Here is a 20,009-nt window from a genome sequence, read left to right as displayed (position 1 = left end):
CAAACCAAAAAGAGGGAAAAAACTGTGTCATTACAGAACTTCTAGATGGTAGGGAAGTCAAGACAACTACAAGATAGAATGGACTGTTCTAAACTGGAGGAAACTAAATCACAGGGTACCCTCAAACAAAAATGATAAACCTTCATGTCAAAAAAGAGGACCAGAATAAATATTCAGCAAATACTAAAACAATAGCAATGAAAGAAGTGATAACACAATTCATAAACAAAACGAGCTCAGCATAGACAATTATATGGAACAAAGAAATTGACACCATGAAAAAGCACATAACACAAATGACAGCAACAAATTCATATTTGCTGATAATTACATATCTGGCAAGGGACTTATCTCTAAGATTTATAGTGGAAGAGTGGATGACCAAACTGTGGTACATACACATAATGGAATGTTACGCAGCACTAAAGAATAATGTAGAGTCTGCAAAACACCACATAATATGGATGAACTTGGGGGACATTATGCTGAGTGACATAAGTCAATCACAGAAGGACAAATATAGTTTTAGTTTGTTGTTGTGGAGGGTCAAGGAAAGGTTTATATATGGAGGGAAACTTTTTTTGTTGGTTGCCAGTGGTGGGAGGGGAGGGGAGGGAACACTGCAAAAAAGAAAAGAAAAAAAAAAATTCATTGACCCATGTCACTTTAGTTTTGTGTATTTCACTGTACATAAATTGTATTTCAATAAAATGCATTTTAAAAATATATTAATTCTTATTGAGTACTTAGCATGAGAAGAGCATTATCTTGATCCCTTATACATGCCTTATTTCATTAAATTCATTATTTCTTGATTTTTGTCATTGTCTCTTACTAAACTTCACCAATTCCATTTGTTCCAGTGAACTTGTCTCCCCTTCCCCTTTTATTTTCCTGTGTTTTATTTTTTTCTCTAGCACTAATTGGTATAGCCTATCTAAAAATAAAATGTCAGAACTTCTGTCATCAGCTATGATTTCTTCCCACACATATTTATCAGCAGTTTCCTCTCTGTGACTTTCCCAGGGCCAGGGAGAGGGACCAGATTATCATTTTACTTTGTTTTCCTGACATAAATAATGTGACATTGTTTGTAGAGACAGACATGCTACACATTCCAAATAATTATGTTTTCCCTATGTGTCTTGTTATTTTACTTGGTTCTTTGCCAAAAAAAATAAAATTGAACACAATTTATTTTGAATAGTAAAATGTATATTAAAGAGTTTGGTTAAAAATCACCAAACAGAAGGGGAAACTTATCCATGTCTAAGCATCTGAAAAGGAGCCCTAGCGATACAGTAGTTCAGTGCTCAGCTATTGACTGAAAAGTTAGTTGGTGCTTTGAACCCACTAACTGCTCAGTGGGAGAGAAGGCCTGGCCATCTCTTCTCATCAAGATTTAAGTCTAGAAAACATCATGGGACTTTACTGCCTTGTCCTGTAAGGTCCGCATGAGTCAAAATCCACCTGACTCCACACACCACCACCACCACCACAATCATCTAAAGGTGATTTGTTAGCTTTTAGTGTTTTAAATGTTTCAGTATTCTTTCCTTTGCAGTGGTTTTCTCTAATGTAGTTCTAATTTTTATCATGTCATTAAGATGTTTATACGTTAGGAAATTAAGTGGCATTTCCATGTTAGTAGATTTAATAGTTGCTTATAATCATTACTCTATTTTCCTATGTTTTCTTGCTGTGAAGTTTAATGAAGTTGGATTCAACACATATTTATTGTACTAAATGCTAGAGTTACAATAATGGATGAAGCTTATTTCCTATTCTTACAAGCACATAGTGTGGTCAGAGAGATAGGATAGTAAATAGGCAATTTCACTTTTAGTTATTTTCTAAGAGGTAATATACTCACATGGTACCATTTTTCAAGGGAACAAAAACGTATTCAAAAGTTTCTTCTGTGTCTCCTAGCTACCAGTTGCTATCAGAGACAACCATTGTTAGCAATTTCTCCCATATTCTTCCAGAGATAAACTGTGCTAACACAAGTGTGTGTGTTTGTGTATATTAACACAATTGGTAGCACACTTACTATACACACTAGCCTACATCTTGTTTTTTTTACTAAATATATTAATGATTATAATACTAGTGTACATAGACCTGTCCCATTCTTCATCAGTTGTACAGTATTCCATTATATGGATAACTATAACAAATCAGTCCTCTGATGATATATGTGTAGATTAAACAGTCAATATTTTCATTTACTGCTTAAACTTACAGTTTAAAAATATTCATAAAGTACAGAAAATATTGTAATGGGCCCCCATATACCTACTATCCAGCTTCAGTAATTATTAATGCACTGTCATTCTTCATCTATTGCACTTTGCTCCCTCTATTTTTCTGAGGCTGAAGTATATTTTTTTAAAAAAATCTAGACATCATATAATTCTATTGGTTATTGTCTATCTGTAACAGCTGTGACAGATAAGGCTTTAAATATTCTTAAACCATAATACTATTAGAACATTCAACAAAATTATAAATTCCTGAATATCATCTGATACCCAATTTGTGTTCAGTTTTTCCTGATTGCCTCAAATGTCTTTTTGTAGTTGTTTTGGCTGAATGAGTCAATATTAAAAGAGGTTGGCACATTGCATTTGGTTGATATTTCTTAAGACTCTGCTAATCTAATCCCCACTCATCTCCCTTTTTTACTTCATGCCTGTTTTTGTTGTTGTTCTATGTAATTTCCTACAGTAGTCTGTATTTAATTATCATTTAGCACTTTACTGTTTCTCCATATTGCCTACTGATGATTAGAGCTAAGACTTAATTAAATTCAATCTAAGATTCAATTTTTTTTTTCTATTTCTTTTTTTAAGAATTCTTCATAGGTAGTGCTGTGCCCTTGCTGTCGTATCACATGAGGAGGCACATAAAATGTGGCTGTCTCATCCCTTGTTGTTGTTGTTATGTGCCATCGAGTCGGACCTGACTCATAGTGACCCCTCCTTGGGTTGCTGAGGCAGTATCACTATGGAAGTAGATTGCCCAACCTTCCTTCTGAGTCTCATCCCTAGTCATATTAAGGTTGATCTCTGGGTTCAGTGTGACCAGCCTGATCCTTCCACTATAAAGTTCTTCATCATCCAGATAATAGTATTGATAGCAATTAATGATCAAGGCCTGGTCATCTGCTTGCAGAAGACCACAGTCTTGAAAACCCTATGGAGCACAGTTCTACTCTGCAGCACATAGAGTTGCCATGAGTTGGAATCAACTCAATGGCAACTGGTAGTGCTCATTGACTAGATCCATTATTTCATTAGTTGTTGCAAAATGGTAATTTCTTAATTTTATCATTTCTTCATTTGTTACCTGTGCTTCTTGGATAAAGAACATTCTCTCATGAGCTCTTGTATTATCTTGGAATTCAGTCCATTCAGAAAAGGCCTGATAAATGCTAGATTCTTTACCTTTATTAATTTTCAGAATCATAAGTTGTATCCTTGTGTTGTCTGGGGTGGCTAGCCTCGATCCCTGGCCTCACCCCACTCACGGGAAGAATCTCTGCAAGCAGTTGATACGCAGTTGGGCGACAGGAGCAGGTGGTAGTCCACGATGGTGTTGGTGGCAGATTAACAAATTTGCAATACAGGCATCAATCACACAAGCATATATGCACTTTATTAAAAGCATGGAATGTTCCCAAGGAGAATGGAAACAGGTCTTTCCTGTGGAATGGAAAAGATGTTAAGCTGTTTAATTTACTGGTTTTATATTTCCTAAAAGGGACATGAAGGGGTGTTCTGAAGGTGGAATGAGTCCCTTGAGTGATAGGTTGATTGATAGGCTGATTGACAGGTTCCTGAGAGGCCTTTTGCACTTGTCTGGTATGCAAAAGACAGAAACTGCAAAAAGAGGGTGGTGTTAATTATATTATGATGATGATATAATGATATGGAATGAGGTCTAGGTCAGAACATGAGGCTGTATAGTGCATGCTCCAAGTTAGGGACTTTTCCCTCAACCTCAAGTTTCCTGGGCCTGTGGTCATTCTGCTTAATTTGGATTGGCTAGGGCATGTGGGAGCTCTGGTGGCATAGGGCCTAAGGCATTTGACTACTCACCAGAAGGCTGGCGGTTCAAACCCACCAGCCACTTGTCGGAAGGAAGGTTGGGCAATCTACTTCTGTAGTGATAGCGCCTCGGAAACCCAAGGAGGGTTCTGTTGGAGTTAGATCTGACTCAACGGGCGCATAAGAGGCCATGCAGGTGGTTGACAGGTTTCTGCAGGTGTTAGCTTAGCTTTTTTAGATATTCCGCCTCTTTTCCCCTTTCACCTCCCTTTGGCCTTGCCCCCTAGGACAGGATGCTATTTTCCCTTCCTGCCTACTTGTAACCTGCCAAAGTGACCAATGAGTTTTTTTTTTTTTTTTTTTAAATAGATTATTGGTGTGAATTTATGGATTTTGTGCATTTGTATTTTAGTCTACTCTAGTAATTCATTTTGATGCTCATATTGCCCCATTTTAGACCAGTGGGAGTCTGTTAAGTTTGTATGGTGTATCATTTTGATACAGTTTATAGTAATTTTGTATAATGTCATAGATTTCATGCATGACAAGATGTCTCAGGCTCATCTTGAACCTGTCCCCACGGAATCCTGATGAGAAATAGTGTTTACAGATCAGTCTGGGTGCTACATGTCCTCATGCTACTCAGTTGTCAGTTCTAAGCCTTTTCAATCGTCAGAGTTAAGAAATACTTTTCTTAGAAAGAAAAAAATATATCATGAATTCATACTGATATTTCAGGTTAAAGATTAAAGGGTTTTTTACAGAAGTGCTTTGATTTGTGAACTTACCTTTTTTGATGAAAATCTTAAATTAGCAAAATTATTTATTACTTTATCCAGTATTTATGTATGTTTATTTTTATCAGATAGTTTTGAAGTAACAGTACTGTTTCCACTTGTATAATATGACTTAAATTTTTTTTGTTCTTTTTGTCTTAGAATTTATCCTACTAAGGATATATAGTTAAAATGCTGTGCTTTAAAATCAGTAGAATAATTTATCTCTTTGGTTATGCTACAAAACTTCATGCATAAGTTTATTTTTTTTCCATTTCTTTGATTTGTTTTGACAACTTGCTAGTATTTCTTTTTGATTTAATTTTTTTCTTAACTGTACAAACTATTTTCATGGTTCTAGCATCAAAACTATAAAACAAACTGCTTTCAAAGAGGCCTCTTTCGTTTTTTTCCACCTCTCTCAGTTCTCTTTTTTCATAGTAGATATCTTATTTGTTATTATTTTTTTTGTTTATCCTTTCATTGTTTCTTAGAATTAAAAAAGAAATGTATTTGTGTATTACCAAAGAAGAAAATCTCATACTCTGTTAGGAGTAAGAACAAAGAGTTTTATTGAAGAAGAGCAACTCAAGCTGGTCAGCACAAAATGAAAGTACAGAGTGCTCCGAGGTTCTGAAGAGAAGGCAGAGTTTTTATGTACATAGAAGAAGAAGGTTAGCTTAAAAGTTCAGCATGACTGTTAACACCGTTACCTTGCAAACAATTATTTCTTCTGTATCAATCCATCAAGTATTTTCAAAACACACTTCCTGTAACGTTCTGACACACTTCCTGTAACGTTCTGATTATATATTTTTCCTAGAACAACTACATCGTCTTCTTTCTCTCCTCTTTGATTTCCTTAGAGCAACACAGGTTAACCTTTCACTGAGAAGCTCAATCTGAATGCCTGTATAATTTAGATGTTTATTAACACAGTATTGATTACTCTCTCTTACACAAAAGATAACATATTACACATACTCCTCACTTATTGACTGTTTCCTTTTCTGATATTTTGCATTTATGACCATAGTAATAAATCTGCTGACTGTTTTGCCCAATGATGATGTACATCTGCCAGTAACAAATGCCAGGTGAGAGTAACTCTGGTTATGAGTGATGGTAAGGTTATGTGTTCACCTTGGTTGGGCCATGATTCTTAGTGATTTGCAAGTTATGTAATGATATAGTTTGGCTCTTATGTAATGATGCAGTCATCCTCCATTTTGTGATCTGATGTGGCCATCCTCCATTTGCATATACTGCTGATTTTTGCATAGCAACCTGGTCTTTGGGACTTAACTATGTTCATAAATGAGGAATAGGTGTATACACACTCTTGCATCTTTCTTTTTAACAAAGTGTCACTTAAACAGGAGTCACTCCATAGGAGTATCTAAGATCTTCATTCCTTTTAATAGCTACATAAAACTTAATGCCTTCAAGTTAATTCTGACTCATGATGACCCTATAATATAGAGTAGAATGTCCCCATGATATTTCCAAGGCCGTGAATCTTTATAGAAGCAGATTTGCTACATCTTTCTGTTGCAGAGCAGCCACTGAGGAAGTAAATCAATCACAAAAGGACAAATACTATATGACCTTGTTGTTGTTGTGTGCTGCCAAGACGTCTCCAACCCAGGGCGACCTTATGTACAACAGAACGAATCACTGCTCGGTCCTGTGCCAGCCTCATGATCCTTACTATACCTGAGTCCATCGCTGCAGTCACCATGTCAATTCATCTTGTTGAAGGCTTTCTCCTCTTTGGTTGACCCTCCACTTTACCAAGCATGACATCCTTCTCCAGAGAATGGTCTCTTCTGACCACATGACCAAAGTAGGTGAGATGAAGTCTGGCCATTTTCACTTTCAAGGACCATTCCGGCTGCACTTCATCCAGGACAGATCTGTTAGTCCTTTTAGCAGTCCACGGTACTTTCAGCATTCTTCGCCAACACCACAACTCAAAAGCATCAACTCTTCTTCAGTCTTCCTTATTCAATGTCTAGCTCTCACATGCGTATGAGGCAATTGAGAATACCATGGCATGGGTTAGGCGCATCTTAGTCTTCAAGGATATATCTTTGTTCTTCAGCACTTGAAAGAGGTTTTTGCAACAGATTTGCCCAAATGCCATACGTCTTTTGATGTCTTAACTGCTGCTCCCATTGGCTTTGATGTAGAACCATAATATGAAGTCTTTGACAACTTCAGTCTTTTCTCCATCTATTGTGATGCTGCTCATTGGTCCAGTTGTGAGGATTTTTGTTTTCTTTATATTGAGGTGTAATCCATACTGCAGACTGTAGTCTTCAATCTTCATCAGTAAATGTCATCTGCGTATCTCAGATTGTTAACGAGCCTTCCTCCAATCCTGATGCCGTGTTCTTTTTCATATCATCCAGCTTCTCAGATTATTTGCCCAGCATGCAGATTGAATAAGTATGGTGAAAAGATACAACCCTGATGCATTCCCTTCCTGATTTTAAACCATGCAGTATCCCCTTGTTCTGTTCAAACGACAGCCTTCTGGTCTATGTATAGATTCTTCATGAGTACAATGAAGTGTTCTGGGATTCCCATTCTTCTCAATGTTATCCGCAATTTGTTATGATCCACACAATCAAATGCCTTTGCATTGTCAATAAAACACAAGTAAACATCTCTCTGGTATTCTTTGCTTTGAGCCAAGATCCATCTGATATCCATCTAATAATGATGATAGCCCTTACTCCACGTCCCCTTATGAATCCAGCTTGCATTTCTGGAAGGTCTCTGTCAACATACTGCTGCAACCTTTTTTAAATTATCTTCAGTAAGATTTTACTTGCATGTGATACTGATTTTGTTTCATAATTTCCACATTCTGAGGGATCACATTTTTTTGGAATGGGTACAGATATGGATCTCTTCAGTCAGTTGGCCAGGTAGCTGTCTTCCAGATCTCTTGACATAGCTGAGTGAATGCCTCCAGTGCAGCATTTGTTTGTTGAAACAACTCAATGGGTATTCTATCAATTTCTGGAGCCTTGTTCTTCACCAGTTCTTTTTGGTATAGTGACTGTGTATTCCATCCATCTTCTTTTGATGTTTCTTGCATCATTTAACATATTGCCCATGGAATCTTTCAATATTGCAATACAAGGCTTAATTTTTTTTCCTCAGTTCTTTCAGCTTGAGAAATGCTGAGTGTATTATTCCTTACTTATATAAAATGACAGGAATAGGCAAATGTATTATTACCAAAGTTTATTAGTGGTTACCAGGGGTGGGAGGGAGGGACAAAGGGGGGGGGGTGGAGTTAATTGCTTATGGAGCACTGATTTCTCTCTTTTCAATGTAAGAAGCTATTTTTCCTGTCTCTAATGTTTATCTGCTGTCATGGGAAAAGGGCCTAGGAGTGGGAATAGATTTATTAAGTGTAATATGGCGACATCCTCATGTTGCCAATACTTCATCAGGGTAGTTTCAAGATATACTCAGAGATGCTTCCATTCCTTGGTGTAAATGCCAAGTTCTTTATAGAAATGTTGTATAATACTTTTCTGCTCCAATGGTCTGTCTGGCTTTCTTTCCAAGTTTGATCACCAATTGATATTTTTTAAAGGAATAGCTAGTGTATTTCTCCCCTTTTAGAAAAGATTTATCAAGAGTTGGGAAGCATGCTACTGGGGCCCACTTTGCTATTCTTCTTCTTCTTCTTCTTCTTTTTAAATTGTGATTTGGGTGAAAATTTACAGAGCAAATTCACTTTCCATACAGCAGTTCACTTGTACTTTGCCTCATAACATTGACCACAGTTTACCACAATGCAACAGCTCCCCTCCCACTTCCTCCTGATAGTTACCTCTTCCCTGTGTCCATCCCTCCATGCACTCCTGCTCCCCCCAGCTGTCTCCCTGTGTATAAGCAGCCCTTCTTTCTCCCATGATTGAGATCTCCAAGGAGTGCATCTACCCTCAGGTACATGTTCAACTCATATGTCTGTCTTTTGTTTGGCTGGAAGCCACAGATGTGGGTTCAATTCCAGACTTGAAGGGCAGCTAGGGGCCATAGTCTCAGTGGTTCCACCAGGCTCTGTCGGACCAGCAAACCTGCTCTCCTCTTTTATTTTTCTCCAAATGCTTTTGAGTCTTGTTCTACATTTTTCTCCCTCTTTAGCCAGGATCTCCTACATAGATCCTCTTCCAGGTGGTTGATAGTGGCAGCCGGGCACTATGTAGTTCTTCTGGTCTCATAGTTGTATAGGCTGCAGATCAGATGGTATACCAGTTGCCAGGACTAATTGTTTCCATGAATTTTTGGTTTTCTTCATTCTTCTTTGTTCTGGATGAGGATTTGCTATTCTTCTTAAGTAAGTTGAGGGAAGGCTTGGGAAGTAGGAAGAGGGCTGTATTCAAGTGATAGTAGGGCCTTTTGAGGATGAGAAATCACATTGGGACTCCCATGACACCTCCAAGCGTGAGGAAAGGTCATGTAACATACAGGGGAGTTGGCACCTTACCTAGCTTTGTGTTTTTCCTCAGGTATTTCTGTTTGTAAGTTTTAGCCCCTGGCTACAGCCTCTTCTAAATTAGGTTTCTGTAATCACCTATTGCCAAATGTATGTTAAGTAAATAAAGTAAATTTCATGAATTTGTTAATTACTCTTATATCACTCTGGATTGACTATACTAATATCAGCTAAAGAGAACATTCAAGTAATATGCAAAAAACAAGAGTTAGTGAATTCACTTCTACTTTATTTATATGTTTATTTCTGTAGATGCTTTGATATATATATTGATATATATATGATATTTTCTACATATCTTGTATTACACACTTTGGAGCTATGTTCAGAGTTAGGGAGTGTAAATACAAAAATAGTTAACATTTACAGAGTACTGAATAACAACCCTATGAGAAAGATTCTTTTATTAGCTCTGTTTTACAGATGAGGAAACTGATGCATAGGGAAATTAATTGTGGCCTTTTCCAAGTTTTATTGACTTAACAGAGGTTTTACTTACTTTTTAATGCATATATAAACATGTTCTGCTAATTTTCGTTCTTTAACCAAAGAATATTTAGCAGATATTTGAAATGTCCATTTTTACATTTTACAGCCACTAGCTATCTATATGTTTTAATAGTATTTTATTACTAATATAAAATAGTATTTGGTTAATTTTCTCATTCTCTAAAATATTTTGTCATGATGTTTATTTTAGGGCTTTGGTTAATAGTTTCTGAGGAGAATTTACTTAAAATGAAAGTATTTTTGGCCTTGTGTGCTGAAATGAGAAGATAGCAGATGTTCAGTTTGCCACACATTTTGTAGATGACTTGCTTTATATTCCCATTAAAACTGGGCTGAAGGTGGTAGTTGTTCTATACACTTAACCCAGGGTCATTTTACATAAGTCATAACATCTTAATTGAAGAATGTTGAAAATAAGTATTTCTCTTTTCAGTAAAATTCCATACATTTTATTAATGCATAGCTTGTAATTTAGAAATGCTAAATGCTGAGAACTGCTTTCCACTTCTGGTGCATTAAAATACTACTTTCTGTTGTAGAAATGTGGACAACCAGTTTCCTGGGCAAGCAGTTCCAGCTGGGTTTCCAGTGTATCCTGCTTTCAGCCCACTGCAAATTCTGTGGTGGCAACAGATGTATGCTCATCAGTATTACATGCAATAGTAAGTTAATTTGAGTCAGTTTTTTTGTTATTCAATATATTTGTTTTCTTTTTTTTTTTAATCCTAAGTAAGTTGACTTGAAATCTCATTTGCTGATGTATTTCACAGTCAAATGCCTTAGGCACTGTGCCACCATGTTGTTGTTGTTGTTGTTATGTGCCATTGAGTCAGCCCCGACTCATAGCGACCCCTCCTTGGGTTTCCGAGGCAGTATCACTACGGAAGTAGGATTGCCCAACCTTCCTTCCAAGGAGTGGCTGGTGGGTTTGAACTGCCAGCCTTCTGGTTAGCAGTCAATTGCTTTAGCCACTATGCTACCAGAGCTCCTCTGTGCCACCATAGCTCCTTAAAATTACTAGGAGAAGAAATTCATAAGCATCTCAGTAGATAGATTCTTTGTTCTCAAGTGTTTGGCTAAAGGAAAAAGGGTTTCCATTTCAACTAAACCAGCTCCCAGCTCCTCCTTTCTCCCCCTAATTATATTTAGCAACGATAGTCAGATGTTTTCTTCAATACAATACTTGCGTACTTAAGAGGAGAACACTTCAGAAAGTTTCACTAGAAGATTGCAAGCCTACATAAGGAGAAAGGGGGTTGAATGAAAAAGGAGGTAGAAGGAGCCCTATGGTCAGAGAGCTCAGATCTGTGTAGGGCTCAGGTGGGCTAATAGTGGACTGTCAGTCTTGATTTTGGTCAACATGGAGCAATCTTAGCACTGAGTACTCTTTCTCAGCCTTTCTTCTTGTGTATTAATTTAACACTAACTATGGTGTAGTGCCTAAGGCATTTGACTGCTAACCAGAAGGCTGGTGGTTCAAACCCACCAGTCACTCCTGGGAAGGAAGGTTGGGCAATCTACTTCCGTAGTGACAGTGCCTCGGAAACCCAAGGAGGGGTTGCTGTGATTATGATCCGACTCGACGGCAGCAAGTTTGGTTTTGGTTTGGAACTAGCTTCTTTAATGTTCTCCTCTCCTTATGTTTATGATCCTGTTATCCTCTTCATTCTTTTTATCTTTTTGATCACTTTCTTCCTGTCCTTTAGTACCCTCATTTTTTCCTCCTTTTTAATGATAACATTCCTTGCTCAGTTTGATAGACATTTGTGTACTTACCATGTGCCTTATGGCTCCTATAATGTGGTAGGAAGACAGGAATCAGTCCTGGGCCGGGCCCCTTGGATTTCTCTCTTCAACAGCCTTAGTTGTTACATTAGCTCTCTGAATGACTCCCAATTCTTTATCTCCTGCTGTGCTTTATCCTGTATCTCCACTTAATTGTTGGAAGATTTCCAGTTTGCCCAAACTCAGTATGTCTAAAATTTGACTGCTCCATTCTCTCGAGTACATTCTCCTTCCTGACTTCTTTATCAGTGTTACTGTCTCCCTGAAGGAGCCCTGGTGGTGCAGTGGTTAAGTGCTTGGCTGCTGACAGATAGGTCGGCAACTCAAACCCTTCAGCCACTCCATGGAAGAAAGATGTGGCAGGCAGACTGCTTCTGTAAATATTACAGCCTTGGAAACCCTATGGGGAAGTTCTACTCTGTCCTACAGGGTCACTGTAAGTCTGGATCAACTCATGGCAGTGGATTACTGTCTCTTTTCATAATCAACATCCAAACAATGAACTTCAGCTTTGGTTCTGACTTCTGTTATTCCTGAACCCAGTAATTTACCAAGACGAGTTAATATGTTGTCTCTAGCTTCTGTCCTTTCTTTTATATCCTACTTCCAACATTTTTTCATTTTAGATGCTTTATTGCAGTAATTCTTTCTCCTTTTAGGCTCTTTACTACATGCCATCTTATATACTACTTCCAGGTTACTTTCTTAACACGTAATTGTATTGGTCATTCCCTGTCCCCTAAAATATCTGATGACTCTCTTGCCCACATTGTAAAGTCTAAAATCCTTATTCTTCTTCTGACTTACCCAATAAAGCTAACCTAATGCCCTCTTTCATAACTTTTTGGCTCTAGGCTGGCTCTTTGAACTTTGTGTGTTGCCATGGTATTAACTATCCTTTGAGTGACTACAATGTGGTTATGCTGGGTGTTTTATGTCCCTTGTCTCATTTGTAAATCTCATGAGAACCATGAAAAAGAAGTGGGTTTTGTGGCTTGCTAAGTTCTTATGTATCAGAATATCTGTGAGGTAGGAAGTGTTTGTGAAAACTACAAAGCCCTATATAGACATAAGGTATTATCATACTGTTTTAAGCTTTTGTATCCTGGGAAACTTTTATTTCATTTTGCTATCCGAATGCTAAACTTTTTGTTACGGATAAATTTAGACATATGAAAATGTAGAGAGAATAGTAAAATGATTCCCTGGCTACCTGTTACCTGATGTCAACAATAGTGAATTCAGGGCCAATCTTTTTCTACAACTTACCCCCTTGCTGGATACTCTTGAAGGAAATCCAGATTTAATATAATTTTGCTGGGAATCTTTTATAAAAAAATTGTATTCTGACATTCAAGAAATCAGATTGTAAGCAAACTTTAGGACCACAATCCTCTTTAAGTTGACAAGGACTTTTATCTGTGATCCTCAATTAGAAATCCCAAAGATCATTATGGGAGTAGAGGGATTGTTATCTGGGATCTATTTAATATTTTAGAAATACTAATATAAATCATTTATCATTGACAACAGACACATAGGGCAATTAGTAATATAAATTTTTAGACAAATCTTTCAAAATATATGCCTTGGAGTGAAGTAGTGGTGATGTGGGGGTATTCCCATGTAGAATAACAAAAGGCCTTCAGTGAAAATGAAAACATTTGAACCACCTGCCATTACCTTATAAGGTTATATAGTGAAAGAGAGAAAAGAAACTTGGCTGTTCTTACCTCTTCCACCTCTCCCTACCATCTCACACTACCAGCTAAGAGTGACCTGTACTACACCTTACCCTCAGTCTTCACTCCACTTTTCCATTGGAATTTGTGCTTATCTAAGAAATATGGGACAGAAGTTGTGAGATTCCATATTGGGTTTAAAAAATATCATATGGCAAAGTTTTTTTTTTTCTTTTTAATATTTTGGTGAATATTTCAGTCAAGCTGCAGTTTCAGCTCAGGCCACATCAAATGCCAACCCAGCCCAGCCTACTGCTCCACAGCCTCTAAATTTGCCACATGTTCCTGGAGAAGAACCCCCACCAGCTCCAAACCTAGTGGCTCAAGAAAATCGACCCATGAATGAGAATGTTCAAATGAATGCACAGGGAGGCCCAGTGCTAAATGAAGAAGACTTCAATCGAGACTGGCTAGACTGGATGTACACGTTCTCACGAGCTGCAATTCTCCTTAGCATTGTATACTTCTATTCTTCTTTTAGTAGGTTTATCATGGTAATGGGAGCCATGCTACTGGTTTATCTGTAAGTGATGTTCATTAACTTTTCATAGTTTCTTTTAATTACTTTCTAAAGCTGTTTAGCACAGAATCTGTCATAAGGTAGTCTCTCAGTGCATGTTAAGTAAAGGAGTGTGAATGCTGGCCTTCTGAAGCAAGGTAGATCATGCTGAACAAGAATGTTTTCTCCTTTACTGTCTTTTATATAAATTGTTAACTTTGGTAGATGTGCTCTGTTAATTATTTAGAACTTGTGAAAATGCACAGTGCACTCCTGTAGGAGGATGCCCTTTTGCAGTAATAGTAATCAGCAGTAAGTCATGTGGTCAGATTTGTTTTGTGTAAGTAGGCTAACTTTTCCTTGTCTCCTTTCCCCAAGGAACAAAGAAATACTTGAATTTCATTTTGAAAACTCCCAAAGAGAAGATTTTATGACTCCTGATATGTCTTAATATCTATCAAAGAGCCAGTTAAGCCATGGTAGACTTTTAGACTTGAATTGGCTCTTTTGCTATTGTTGCTTTAGAGAAAGAGTTTTCTGACCTAGAGTAAGAGAAGTGGTCTTTTCATTTATTATACTTCTAATCATTTTTCTCTTGTAGGGCATTGATTTTCTAGTTTTCTAGTGTTACAAATAAAAAACAAGTGTGACTTTTTATTTTATTGAACAGACACCAAGCTGGATGGTTCCCTTTTAGGCAAGAAGGAGGCCAACAACAGGCTCCCAACAATAACGCTGAAGTTAACAATGATGGGCAAAATGTAAACAATCTAGAGCTAGAAGAAATGGTATGTTAATGAGGTTTTTGTATATTTTAAATATAATTGTTTCCCAGGACTGGGTGGGGCCAAAATAATAAAAGAATCATAGGTCTTCCACATGTTCCATTTGTGGAATGGTACATGTAGAAAATCTAGATGACAAATTGTGGTGATTTTATCCTGGAGAAGTTAGAATATAATTTTGTGTCAGTCATCTATTAGAATTAAATAGGAAGGGTTAACATTATTCTTCCTGAAAATAACCTAGAAAAAAACTTATACACATGTTGAGAACTTATTTTATTACATTGGCACTTGTCTCTTTTGAACTTGAACACCAAGAAATTTTTGAGCTTAGCAAAGAGTTCTAATGACCAGATACTATACCACTTCCTTATTACATGCTCATACTCCTTTCTATTAAGGAACATAACTCTCTCCTTTCTTTCATGAGTTAATACTAGCTGTTCATATCACTTAGGAGTATATTTCTTGTTTTATTTGAAAGGAGCGTCTTATGGATGATGGACTTGAAGATGAGAGTGGAGAAGATGCAGGTGAAGAAGCCAGTGCTGTTCAAAGGCCTGGATTAATGGCTTCGGCTTGGTCTTTTATCACCACCTTCTTTACTTCACTTATACCTGAGGGGCCTCCCCAGGTTGCCAATTAGACCTGAAAAACTGTGCCAGCTGCAAAGGACTGTTTGACTGTAGGAAAGTGTTTTAAATAACAGTGCAATTTCAAAAAAATTTATAACTTTCTTTTGATCATCATGTACAGAGGTGTTTTTTTCTTTAAGCTTCCCATGCATATGAATATTTTAAGCACAAATGGACTACTAAATATGTGATTTTTTTTTTTTTAAGATTCTAACAGAACATAGTATAACAATATTGATCTTCCAGGTTTTATTCATTTCAATTATGTACATTATACCAAGACAGACCTATTTGTGCGTCTTATTTCTTTAAAGAGCTGCTTCTTATATAAATGTCTATAGTTAGTAGCCTAGCCCTTTAATGTGTAATTTGAATAAATATATCTATTTTCTGTGACTTATCCTAAAAGTTTTAAACAGAATGACCTCATAGTTTTTAACAAAGAATATTATTTACCTAAAATGTGCTAGTTGCATCTTGCCCAGCCATAAAAGCAATAAACTCAATAATCTTAATTTTGAAATTGAATAAAATAATGGATACTCTATTTTAAGGGCATGTATCCCATTAATTGGAATTAGTATCTTTACAAAAAGGCAGCTCTTCTGTGGAATTAACAGTGATATAAAATGTTTGATACAGGTAGTAATTTTATAAAATGAGATATGCTGGAAATCACTTCCTGTAATTTTTTAAATAAAAGGTCAATTATGGTAAACTGTCTTGTGGGGTATTGTTCAAACTCTCAATAATGTACCCATTTCATGCAAAGATCTGTGTAATTTTCAGCAGTTGTTCACAAGGATTGCGAAGTCCTCAAGGTATTTATTTTCAGCTTTTTCCTTTCCAAATAGTCATTTTCTATTTCTCATGTAGTCTGAAACCTGGGTAGTTGATTTAAAAATCCAAGTGAAAGCCAAAGTTAATAGTTCACAAGAAAGTAGTAAGTTTCTTACAGGGTAGTTAGCTAAAAGAAAATGTGGATGGGAGAACTTACTTTGTATCTCACATGAAAATGTATTATAAAATTATGACTGTAGAGCTGGCATAGAAATATATGGCTAGATAGTAGAACAGATGACGGAGAAAACATATCCATGAATTATTTTCTGAGTTCCTTACTTTTAATGACAAAAGTGACATTTCAAGGGATAACTGAAAAGTAAAACTAGCTTTCTGTTAATATCAAAACCAATTCTACATGACATCCCAATTGAGTGTGAATAATGAAACTATGGAAATACTAATGAAAATATAGGTGAATACTTATGTTTTGACATATATAATTAAAAGGCAAAATCACTGAGTGAAGAAAGAGTTTTCATGGAGTGAAAAAAATCATTCAGTGAGAAAAGACAAACAGGCCAATAGGAAGTGTGGATAGAAACATGGGCAACAAATGTGAAAAAAAATTTAGTGTATACAAGTTAAAACTATCAAATTGGTAATAGAAAGATACTCAGTGGTGGGTGGAGCTACAGAACAATGTGGAATAGTACATAATCCTTTCTGGAAAGCAGGTATCAAATTCAAAATGGGTACAGAAGCATTCAGTGTCATCTTATTGCTCCTAGATAAAGACCAAACTCCTCATATGGCTTACCGAGTCCTGAGAGTCAGGCTGTTCCTCCTCTCGTACTGTGCTCCTCTTTGATATCTCTGTTAACAGCTAGCCTGGTCTTCCAATTCTACCACTCTCTATTTCTAGTCCCAGGACTTACATAGTTGCTATTCATTTTGCTTGGACCATAGTCCCGTCCTTCTTTACCTTGTCAATACTTACTAATCATTCTTCAGATCTCAGCCTGATTGTCCCTTCCTTAGGGAAGCTGTTTCTTGGTAGCACCATTTACTTTGTATTTAGCAGCATTGCAGTTTACATTTAGTTTCTTACTTGTCTCTCCAAAAATATGTAAGTGTTCTGAAAGTAAGTTTATTTTTGCTCATCATTATATCCCCAGTCCTGGAAGAGTGCTTGGTTGTTAGTTTGATAATGAACAAATGATTGAAAAATATGCTGACCGTTGGAACCAGCAAAAGTTTGCATAGATAACATGCACATACCATAGTTTCATGTCATCATCCATCATTTGTAATAGATAGACATAGTTGACAGATGTTCAACAGGGTAAGCTCTGATACATTTGTACACTGAAATGCTCTGTATGTAGCCACTAAAAGTGATGTGGAAATGTGATGGCTGAAAGATAATCACAATGTAGTGGAAAAGGAGTAAGTACTTTTTTATATATATTGGTATATGCAAAGAGAATGGAAAGATGTACATCAGAAATGTTTATATTTGGAAGGTGGGGGGATTGATATTTATTTTTGCTTATTTGTTATTAAACTTTCTCTACAATAAGCATTTTTCTATCTATTCCTAAGTTACTTTAATAGAGAGATAAAAGACATAGTAGTAAAACTTACACCATTAGTGAGAGTCAGATCCCTAACCCTCTGTCAGTCTTGAACAAATAGCCATCTAAAATCTTACATTTTTAGTGCACAGCTTTTTTTTGAATATCATACAGAGGAAATGTAAATTTAAGTCCTAGAGGTCTTAAAATGTTACTGAAACATTAGGATATTGGAAATAGTTCATTAAAAAATTGTCAGTTTCTTTACCGGCTAAGTTGTAAGTAGGCTACTTGGATCCATAATTAAGAATAGCTTGTTTCAAGCTAAACAATTATGTATGTCTAAATGGAGAGTGTATCCAAGATCATATACAGGGTTGGCAGACAATGGGCCTCTCGAAGAGTATGAAGGGATGGACACTGGGAGGAGGTAACTATGGGGAGGAAGTGGGAGGGGAGCTGCTGCATTGTAAATTTTGGTCAATGACATGAGACAAAGTATATGTGAACTGCTGTATGAAAAGTGAATTTACTCTGTAAATCTTCACCCAAATCCTAATTAAAAAAAAAAAAAAAGAATAGCTTGTTTCAGAGCTGCTGCAATCATTGCATGCAGCTTAAGGGTCTGGTTTTTAACCTGGGTGCTAATTGATAAACTGTCAAAACTGGAAGAAATGTTCCATGGGTCATCTCCTAAAGTGGGGACAGTGGGGTTGGGAGAGTAAGAATGCAGAGATGTAAATTATGAGATTTAACAGTCTCATTTCTTCTGGCAAGAGTTAGAAGAGAACTGGAGCCCTAAAATTCCTAAAGGGCAGCAACATTCTGGGAGCTATTCCTCCCCAGGAAATGAGTAGGTCTTTGATTCCTAACTGAAGACTGGGGCCTAAAGAGTAACATATTAGTCAATAAATTTCCTCCTGGAAGCAGTGTGGCTAAGAGTTCTGGGAACACTAGAATTCATTACCCACTTTTAATTTTTTCCTTCATATTGTTAATTCCGTTATGCTATTCTCATTTTCAGTAAGTCTTTGTCAAACACTACAGGCCAGTGTCAGCTGTGTTTTGGAGAATGAGAGAGGGACTGTGTCCATATGCTGGGGTTTGACAGTGCCAAGAAGGCAGTAGTGGCTTGGAAATGGTTTCCATATAGCAAAAATACAGCAGTGAAGAAGCCCTGACTCTGGTCTCTAGGTGAAAATGTGACTAGCAACAACCAGGATGGATTTGTGGAATATAAACATATCTCAGGATTTGTCACATTACTTAGGGAGCGGCATTAATAAAGACTTGATTTTCTGCAGTCAAGTAGTAGAAGTGAGAGGGTCAGATTATGTTATATGGGTAAAAGGAAAGGGTGATCCCCTGAGGGCTGGAGAATTGGAAACATTTACACCATAGTTTGATGCCATCATCCATCGTTATTCTAATTTTTGTGGCTCTGTTTCCACCATCACCATTGAAATTTGCCTTTTGAAATTAGTGGGAGAAAAGGCTGTATTGGAGCCTCTATTATATAGTTCCAGTGGCAGTTTTGCCTCCTTGTTACTTGACTAATAAGTGTGCTGATAATCATCAGCTTTGCGTAAGTCTGGTGTAAGTCAGACCCTACGGCCTGATTGTATCTGGATGTGCTAATAAAATGGTGTTACTGGTTCTGCCAGACTGTACCAGGCTCTGGAGTATGGTGTTGTCAACTCACAAGTCTTTCCTGGGAGACCCAATTTGGAGTAGGCTCCCTCTCCAGGTTGCTTTGTTAGCATTACACCCTGTAACTGCAACCTGGGACCTGATAGAAACCTACCCTGTGCTGAGTATAAAGGGCTTTTATTTATTTTCTGTGTAGCTTATATATAAATAATATTTTGATGTTTTATTATTTAAACATTTAAAAGCTTTTTAAAAATATATTTACAACGAAAGAAAGAATGATACTTCTTAAACCTAAGTGTTGAGGAGCAATGCAAGCCTTTTATTAAAAGATACTGTGGAATATTTGAAATGAAGGTTTTTGTTACAAAGAGAGCACAGGATACCTGTTTCAAAGCACTGGACTTCCTGACTGTCCAGGACTCTTAGTAAGTGGACAGCTTTTCCCGAGCACAACAGGGCTCCTTCCCTGATATAAGAAGGGTAGCAAAAGATATGTCTCCCCTTTCTAGAGCAAAGCCCAATGGCAACAGCTCCCCATTACACTTGGAAGATGAACCCTGTAGCCCTAGTGTAAGGGACCATTTTCATGAATCCTCCTGCTTCCTGGATCAGACTGCTGAATTCTGGCTTTTCCTCCAGTTGATCTACTTTACATATTGAATATTCCACAGCCTCCATAAACTATTTCAT

The 20,009-nt window shown here is 37.0% G+C and overlaps 1 protein-coding gene across 1 annotated transcript in view; it reads left to right on the top strand.

The window, feature by feature from the left end:
* The window catches only part of HERPUD2 (HERPUD family member 2), a 73,695-nt gene extending 58,378 nt beyond the window's left edge, over positions 1-15,317 (top strand). The window contains exons 5-8 of the mRNA XM_007957059.2: positions 10,400-10,522; positions 13,587-13,910; positions 14,557-14,674; positions 15,156-15,317. Of these exons, the coding sequence (XP_007955250.1) occupies positions 10,400-10,522; positions 13,587-13,910; positions 14,557-14,674; positions 15,156-15,317 (727 nt within the window). The remainder of the gene's footprint in view (positions 1-10,399; positions 10,523-13,586; positions 13,911-14,556; positions 14,675-15,155) is intronic.
* Positions 15,318-20,009: the final 4,692 nt, after the last annotated feature.

Source organism: Orycteropus afer, unplaced genomic scaffold (assembly GCF_000298275.1).
Source record: "Orycteropus afer afer isolate SDZICR_OR568_19922 unplaced genomic scaffold, OryAfe1.0 scaffold00699, whole genome shotgun sequence".
NCBI lineage: Eukaryota > Metazoa > Chordata > Mammalia > Tubulidentata > Orycteropodidae > Orycteropus > Orycteropus afer.
This window is presented reverse-complemented; position numbering and strand designations above follow the sequence as displayed.